This window comes from Bison bison, unplaced genomic scaffold (genome assembly GCF_000754665.1).
Source record: "Bison bison bison isolate TAMUID 2011002044 unplaced genomic scaffold, Bison_UMD1.0 scf7180017864145, whole genome shotgun sequence".
In the NCBI taxonomy this organism is placed as follows: domain Eukaryota; kingdom Metazoa; phylum Chordata; class Mammalia; order Artiodactyla; family Bovidae; genus Bison; species Bison bison.
In genome coordinates, this window is record NW_011494717.1 from 9,162,509 (window position 1) to 9,170,652 (window position 8,144).

Genomic DNA, 8,144 nt, shown 5'->3' on the forward strand with positions numbered 1-8,144 from the left:
GGGTGTTCTAAGGTAGTTCAAGGTTAAAAATGAGGATCACTTTGTCTCCAACTGTTCGTAATATGCATCTTCCTTGAAGGGTGGGATGGGGATCTGCCATACCTGTAATGAAGAGGAACCAGGTAGAAGTTGGCCAACTGCACGGCAGGCCAGAGCTACGAGAGAGAGAAGGGAAAGGTTGGGGGGCTGCCTCCATCACCCAACGCCAGACTCACGGCCTTGCCTGGTCTGACTCCAGCTTCTTCAGACAGGAACACATGGCACTGGGTGAGTGCTTCCCTGATTATGGTGCCCACATGGGCATGAGGGAGTAATCCCGATGGAGGGATTTGTGTCAGGAGAACCCCTGATCCCTGGGCATTTCTGGACTCAAGAAAGCAGAAGAGGCAGCTGAGGTGCCAACTCTTACATAGTAGTTGGTGATGAGAGCATCAGGAAAGTCCTGAGGAGACAAGAGAAGGAACAAGTGAACACTGACACTTCCGGGCACCTCAGACCTCCTGGTGCCAACTGCCAACTGGCATGAGTATCACACACAGATTTCTGCTCAGAGAAGACAACACTGCACCACAGCCTCCCAGCTCCTCTCCTCCAGAGCTGGGCTCTGCCTGCATCTCCACCCTGCCCTGCCTCATTCCCCCAGGTCTGCCGGTCCACCAGCCAGAAAGCATCCCCACACCGGGCCAGCTCACCCGCTGGAGTTTGGCCCAGTTGTCCTGGGCTGACAGTCCATTGAGGGTCCCAACCAGTGGGAGGAAACAGCCCAGAAAACATGGGGCAAAGCCCCCCTAGGGAAGAGAAATTCAAGTGCTGTGAGCTCCTAAATCCTCACCCTCCTGCAACACAGCTCACCCTTCCCAAATCCCTTTGCCTTCCGCTCACCTGATCCAGCAGCATCTTCTTTAGTGCATCCACCTTGGTGGTGCCAGGAATGAGCCGGTCCAAAACTCTGTACCAGCCTCCTACCACAGGGCCCTGAAAGGAACTCCCAGAGAGGTGAACAGGGATGTGGAGGGGACACCAGGATTTTACATCACAAAGCTGCGCCCTCAAGTATTAGAAACCAACCCCCAGGGGGAGCAGACACTCAGGGCTGGCTTAGATGTTGAGAGGGTCCAATGGAAACCAAAGGATGACAAGGAACTGAGACCACTGTCCAATCCACTGGCAGCCCTGCTGTTGGCAAAACTTACCACAAAGCCACAGCCCAAGGAGGCCATTGTCAGGGTCCGGCCAGCTTGGTGTGCCCGCAGACCTCGCCTCTCCACCAGCTGCTGTGAGATCACGTCACCCAGGCCCATCAGAGACCCTGTGCGGGGTACACAGGTGTCATCAGGACACCTCCCAGGGACAAGCTGCCATCCCAAGGAGGGAGGTAAGTCTACTGAATGAATGAGGCTCTGGCACTCGGAGGCCAAGGGCTTCAATCTGGGGGAAATGGCCAGTCCCTTCCCACTGCTTCTAGGCTGGCGACACCTCCCCAAGGATGGTGACACTTCACATGTGTCCTGTTAGAAACTGGGATGAGCAGCCTGGAGCAGGCCAGGGCCAAGAACTCTGCAGTGAGCAGTGAAGGGAAGTTAGCCTCAGAAACCGCAGGTAGAGGAAGGAGAATCCGAGGTGCTGAGGCCTGAGAAGCACTGACTGTTGGAACTGGAAAAGCCTTCCAGATATTTTTGTGCAAACCCCTTATTCCAGAGGCTTGGAAATGAAGGCCTAGGAAGTGGCACATAGTAAGTGGCAGAGTCAAGAAGAACCAGGTGGCTTGATTTCCTAGATGGTATTCCTTCCAGAATGCTGTACTATGAACAGATCATGTGCAGAATGGTAAGGAATCCTGAGGATTTTTCTCCTCCACTGAAGGCAGGACCCTGGCCAATGTCCTTCATCTTGGTTTTGGGAGTTCTCTTTGTAGAGAATAGCAAGAATAACTCTTTCTAAAACTGAAGTACTCAAATGATCCCAGGCAGGGGATGACTGGCTGAGCTGCTAAGAGACCCTGCAAGGAAGGGTCTGGTCACCTCCCAGCACAGGCAGGTCGACCCAGACTTCCTATTCACAGGCTCAAACCGAGCTGCCAACAGGCATGAAGGCCATCTCTCCTCAGGTCTTTGCACCCGCTTGCCCTCCCCTCACTTGCACAGACACCCAGCTCCAAGCAGCCCTAGTTGGACGCCTATACCCAGAAACCAAGACAGAAATCATCACTGTTTACAGAGGCCCCCCATCGGTGATGGTGGGTGATGGTTTATAGCAAACACACACTTCTAGGGCCACTTGCGAGCAACCGTATGACCTCCAGCTTGCCCGTCCATCTCACTGAGTAATGAGAGCCCCCTCCAGCCCCGCAGCCACCACTTTCCCTGTGCCCTCAATTAGCCTTGGGCAAACACATCCTCATCCTTCAACCCCACTCCTTGGCCCGGAGCTGGTGCTGACGTCTGTGCTGGCTGCATACTCACTGCTCCCCACCCCACGCACCCCCGGAACAGCCCTGCCCATGTAGCCTCGTCAGAGGCAGCTGAGTAAGGCTGAGAGCAGGGGCACCCACTGTGACCGAGGCTGCTGGCCTCAGCTGCTGGGACCCCAAGCATACCCATCAAGGCAGCCCTGCCTCTCCTCTCTCTGAAACTCCCGAAGTGGTAGAGGCTCTTCCCAAAACATGGCTAGCAGGGACAGAATCCTAGATGTGTTTGTTCTCTTATTCCTCACCACATCAAGCCTGGCAGGGACTCAGAAAATAGCCAAGGAGAAATGTCAAATGGACCACCCCAGACAACAGGACTGCCCTGGGAAGGACATGGAGAATGCTAAGTCTGGCCTGAAGGGTGCACACCAGCTCAAGGTGTGAGAAGCACTGGGGCTGAAGGTTTCTTCCCCTCCATGCAGTTAGCACTTAGCTCCCTGTCCCCTCTAACAACTTGGGGTCACCAGCTGAACACTAAGGGAGAGGAGGGAGCTGCTATGGCCACGTGACCCTGAAAAGGCCCAGGGAGGGTGGAACAGGAATAGAGTCGCTGCTTAAATAAAAGGACTAAAAGTTTGACATTCTACTCTGGCAAGATGTTTACAGTATACAAAGGACTCTCACACATTTAATCTTCACAAACGGTCTGGAAGATAGAGGTTACCTCTCCACTGAATGTCTTTGAGAGATGAGGCGACTTGGTAAGGAAGGGAGCTGGGGCCTGAACACAGGCCTCCTCTCAAGGGGAAATGGGAGGCCAGGAATTCCCAGCAGAGGCAGAGACCTGGGCTCAGATGCCAGTGGGCACAGAGAGGCTCCTGTGGCTTCGACTCACAGAGCTTCCTGCCCAAACAAGGGCCCACAGGCCCGCATGTCAGACATGTCCTGGATTAGCACACTTCCTGTCTGCTACGCCCAGAACGTGATCGCCTCCGCTTCTTGTCACCCTGTGGGGAGGGAAAGCAGCAGTACCCTTGGGAAGGGAAGAGTCGCAAGGAGACATCCGTTCTCACTCTTTGTGGCTTACCACAGTCACACAACACGTTAAAGGCACAGCAGGAGTGAAAACCAAAGTCCCTGACTTGTAGCCAGGTCCCGGAAGCCTGCAGCCTTGGAGAGAAGTGGATTCCAGGCCCCCAAACCATGACCATCAGGCCTGAGATATTACCAAGTGAAAGGGCAGCAGCAGGAGTGAGGTGGTATAGAGCCTGTAGCCCTGTCTGTTCAGTCCATTTCAGACAGAACCATGCCCAGCTCCTTCTCTGCCTACAGATCATCAGGCCCCCTGGGCCAACAGCAGCTCTAGCACAGTCTAAGGCTCTGGTCTAAGCCTGCATTTCTGGTCCAAGTGATCGTGTGAGCAGGAAGGGCTGGCATTTCAGATTCCTCATCCCACCTTCCCCAACCCCAAACCCAAACAGACCCAAACCACCCTAGGCTCAGGGAGTCCTCTTGGACCCATTTGGTTGGTCTGGACCCTCCAGTGCTCTGGCTTCCCTTTCCTTGGATTTGTTTCAGGGGTATTGGAAATGGAGGCCTGCAGAGACATAATGCCTGAGCCCCGATGGGGCAGGACAAGGGGCTGCCGGGCAGTGATGCCCCAGTGCCAGGCTGGGCGCAGAGCCCAGCAGGCAGACGCTGGCGCGGCTGTGACATCATGCCCCTGGGTAGGTGCCAGTTCTCATGCCGTCACTCACCACCAGATTCAGCAGGGTGAGGGGGTAGGGGTTGGGAGAGCCTGCCTCTGAGCACAGATCTATCTGGGACCACTCTCTGCCAGGGAGTGGAAAAGCCCCAACTTCCCATGCCCACTTCCTAGGCACAGGTGGGGGTAAATTATCTACTTCCCCTGTTTTGTTCCTTTCCTGGCTTTTGTGTGTAGAATCTTAGATGCAGGAAACTAAAGTATGAATGGAAAATGAAGAAACTGAGGGGCAGGAAGTTGGAATGAGGAGCAGGAAGCTGTCCTTGACTATGAGAGGCCTGGGTTGGCAGGTGGAGCTGCTGGCAGGGGGCCCGAGGGCCGTCTCACTTCTCTCCAGGAGTCTCCAACAATTAAATAGCTGCCTGGGGTAGGGGCTTGGTCTGGCAGAGCCCCGAGGGAGCTGAAGCCCAGCAGCGAGAGGCCTGAGCCCTTCTCACTGCTAGAAAATAAGATAACATGGAGAGTTCCACAGCTTCTCAGGTACCTAAGCCCAGACCAAGCAGGGTTAGTGCCCTGGGGGCGCCCTGCTTCTAATGGCAGCTCTACCACTGACCACAAACCTAAACGCATGTCACTCCTCTCTCATGCCTCAGTTTCCTTCTTGGTTTCAGGGGCCGGGCTGAATGGTCTCTAATGTCCGCTGAGCTCGCACATTCAGACTCCAGGGAAACCAGTGTCTGCAGAAGCTTCCATAGCAGCACTAGAGTGGCCTGAGATGGATGGAGCGGGGCCCTGGGCCCACTGGAGGCTGGAAGGGCCCTCAAAAAAGGAGGGGAGAAGGCTGATTCAGACTCTGCCCTGGCTGCCCTGTTCCTGACTCTGACTTGGCCCATACTGGGTGTATCAGACACTTCTTTTGAACCAACTCAGATCTTTTTGATTCAATCATCTGTTTCAGTCACCACTGCAGTTCACCTGATGGGTCCTTGTCCTGAGACAAGGGGCTCACATCTGAGACAAGCCCCATACTTCGGGCAGAGCTACTGCTGGGGATCATCATGCCTGGGCAGTGTGGTAGAGCACAGAACACGGGCATCCATACTCCATGTGGCAAACCTCTGGCCAATGCAGGATGGAGCTTTTCCTTGTTTCCAGAAAAGACTATTCACCCACAGACCCTAAGAGGCATTTCAAAAGAGCCTCTCAGTCAGTTTTAAGGGGGTGAGTAGCCATGGGCCCTAAGCAATGTCCATTTGATAAAGCATCCTTATATTGACTGTCCCTTTTTCCCTTCTCCTCCCATGGGATTATTTCCTACCAAACTACCTGCCCTGAAGCTGCAGACTCTACTTTCTGGAGAACCAAGGTAGATGGCTATCCAAGTCCAACTTTATGGCAAGTGGAACAAACCCAACCCAAACACTACTACAAAAAGAAGAGCTTGTTGTGCTTGGCTTGCCAACACTCATATATAAAGGCCCAACTCCTGGAACCTTTTAAGTTTCTTGAACACTTTTTGATTTCTAAAGCCTTTTCACAGAGATAATCCCTACACTGACTTTGTGAGGTCATATAACTTAATTCAAATTCTAAATGAGGAAATGAAGGCTCAGAGAGGTTTATCATCTTGTCTTGATTCACAAAGCTAAGAGTTATGGCTCGGAGATTCAAATCTTGGTCTTTGAGCTCCAAGTCTGAAATCTCTATTCTGTTTTCCAGTGTGATGAGCTATCCCAAGGGACCTTAGGAACTACTGTGTTGGGATCTAAAAACAGCTCAGTGAGCTAAATCCACCTCCCCCCTTTATTTGCAGTTTGATTTGAATACACTGAGCTGCAGCGAAGGAAGATTCTGAAAGGTTTGGGAAAGTCTGAGAAAAGTGTTAACTAGAGGTTGCTTCAGGTTGAGATGTTGGTACAGCCTCAGGAAGATTGGGAGTGTGGAGCCCCAGGGCTCCAGCACCAACCACCAGTTCCCCCAGCTCGGCTACATAGCTGCACTTGGACCTCTTGGAGCTCTAGCTCCTACCTTGATCCACTGCAGATCCCTTGGGGAGGGAAACACAAGGATGGTCCTTCCCCTCCCTATTCATGATGGCCATGAGGGAGAGAGGGAGAACCTTCCTTCCAGCAGTTAGGGTCCCCAAGGGAATCTGAGGCTGGGCAAAGGGCCCAGCGTGTCAGTTCCCATCACAGCCACCCAGTCCAGCATGAGTCACCGCATGCGCAGCCAGGTGAGTCATGCTGGCTGACGGACACTCCGAGGACAGGATGGAGGGTAGCTGGGCACAGGAGGCTGGAGAGGGGCCCAGGGAGGGGCAAGACTCCTTGGCCAGTCACTCAGTGAAGCTTCTAGTGCTGACATGGGGCTATTCCAGTAGAAGGATTACTGTTGTACTCTGGCTTTCAGTAGGCCTCCCATCCCTCACCACTTTTAACAATCTTCCTCTCAGAAGCCCACAGTCCTCATTAAAATCTTGTTCTCTTCCTCTAAACACAGGCAAGACCTCACCATAGCCTTGTGACCCTTGCACTGCCCCGATAGTCACAGGCCTTCAATCCCTCTCACTATAAAACGAAGCTTTATGACATCTCCTCTCATGGCAGCTAATCTGCAAAATAAAGATGATAACAAATACAGGTAAATCACTGGGTTACCTTTGTGAGGTCGCTACTCAATCACTGGATTTAGAGCAATAATAAATCCTCGATTAGTATATTGTTTGAGGATACATCCATAGACAGTAAAACTATAAGACAAGCAAAAGAACGATATTAAACAAAATTCAGGAAAAGTAATTATCTCTTGGGTGTATGAATTAAGGACAGGCATTCAAGGGGTCTCAAAACTGGGTACAGATTCAGGAGTTTTCAGTTTAGTTTTATTTAAATGTTACACACATATATCTTCATCATTCTTTTGTGTGTTAAGATATATTTTCCAATAAGAACAATACTAACAAAAATAAACTGGGGTAAGAGTCTGATTCCAGCATTTATTAGGTGTGGGATCTAACATGGACTTAAGTAATCTTAACACACTGACTTTATGTGTGTTGAAAGTGCTTTGCACACTGTGAATTGTTAAAGGAGCCTTTGTTACTGTTCATTTTCTAAGTTAAGGGCTCCTGGGGCCAATGCCTTTGTCCTAAAGGGATGACCCTTCAGGTTTGTGAGGGCTTTCAGATCCTATGTTATAGCGAGGTCACCTATGCCTACTCCTTTCCTTATAAACAGCCTTGGGGACCCTCCCTCCAAAACAGACTGGGGTGAGAGCCAATCTTTCAAGGACGTTGAATAGAAGCAAGAAATGAGGGGAGGGAGTGTGTGCAGCAAGCTTCTGCCTCCCAAATCAGCCTGCTCTGGTATCACCTAGGTCCCACAGGACACTCACCAGCTGTCAGGACCTGTACCTTCCACGGGTGAGCAGTCAGAGCCCGCTGGTAGGCCCGCCAAAGTGCCATTTCCTGCCAAGCCGAGAGGAGAGGGAGGTCACTCCCACTGCCCCTCCTCACAGTTAAAGAGACTTTTGTTTCTCCCTTGGGCCCACTCCTTCTCCTTCCCGCTCTAAAGGGGCAGAGGCTTCCTGGACAGCTTCCTGTCACAGGGGTCGCCTTTGACAATCGGCCAAGAGAAGAATCCCGGGGGCTGCCACCCTCCACCCCACCCCCATCCCTGGAGCAGAGCTATCTGTGGTCTCCGTCCGGACCACACAGGACACGTCTGCTCGGACTTTCACCCAGAGCCTTGTGGGTCCTCAGATTCAGACTTTTAGTTGGCACCAGCCCGCATCCTTCCAGAGCCTTGGCACCAGCCCGCATCCTTCCAGAGCCCAACTCCACGCCGGAAATAAACTCCCTGACTCCCTAAACCTGCAACGGTCCCACGCACCATGGGCGCTCGCGGGACACGTCTTTTTAAACCTGTGACCGAGGATCTGCAGCTACTCACCTGGGCGCGAGCGCGGCCTCTCCCACGTGACCTGAGTGCGCGGAGGGACTTCCGCCCCAAGTCCCGCCCTGTCCGCTCGGCT

At 52.7% G+C, this 8,144-nt stretch overlaps 1 protein-coding gene across 3 annotated transcripts in view; it reads right to left on the reverse strand.

Annotated features, from left to right (window-relative positions):
• MPV17 (MpV17 mitochondrial inner membrane protein) overlaps positions 1-8,106 on the reverse strand; it is a 10,029-nt gene extending 1,923 nt beyond the window's left edge. The window contains exons 1-8 of one of the 3 annotated variants that reach the window (XM_010840634.1): positions 8,063-8,099; positions 7,506-7,578; positions 6,770-6,861; positions 1,194-1,309; positions 883-975; positions 693-788; positions 410-442; positions 103-155 (exon numbers count right to left, since the gene is read on the reverse strand). In XM_010840634.1, coding sequence (XP_010838936.1) covers positions 103-155; positions 410-442; positions 693-788; positions 883-975; positions 1,194-1,301 — 383 coding nt within the window. In that variant the 5' untranslated portion in view covers positions 1,302-1,309; positions 6,770-6,861; positions 7,506-7,578; positions 8,063-8,099. The other 2 variants (XM_010840633.1, XM_010840632.1) reach the window with 2 other exon arrangements.
• Positions 8,107-8,144: the final 38 nt, after the last annotated feature.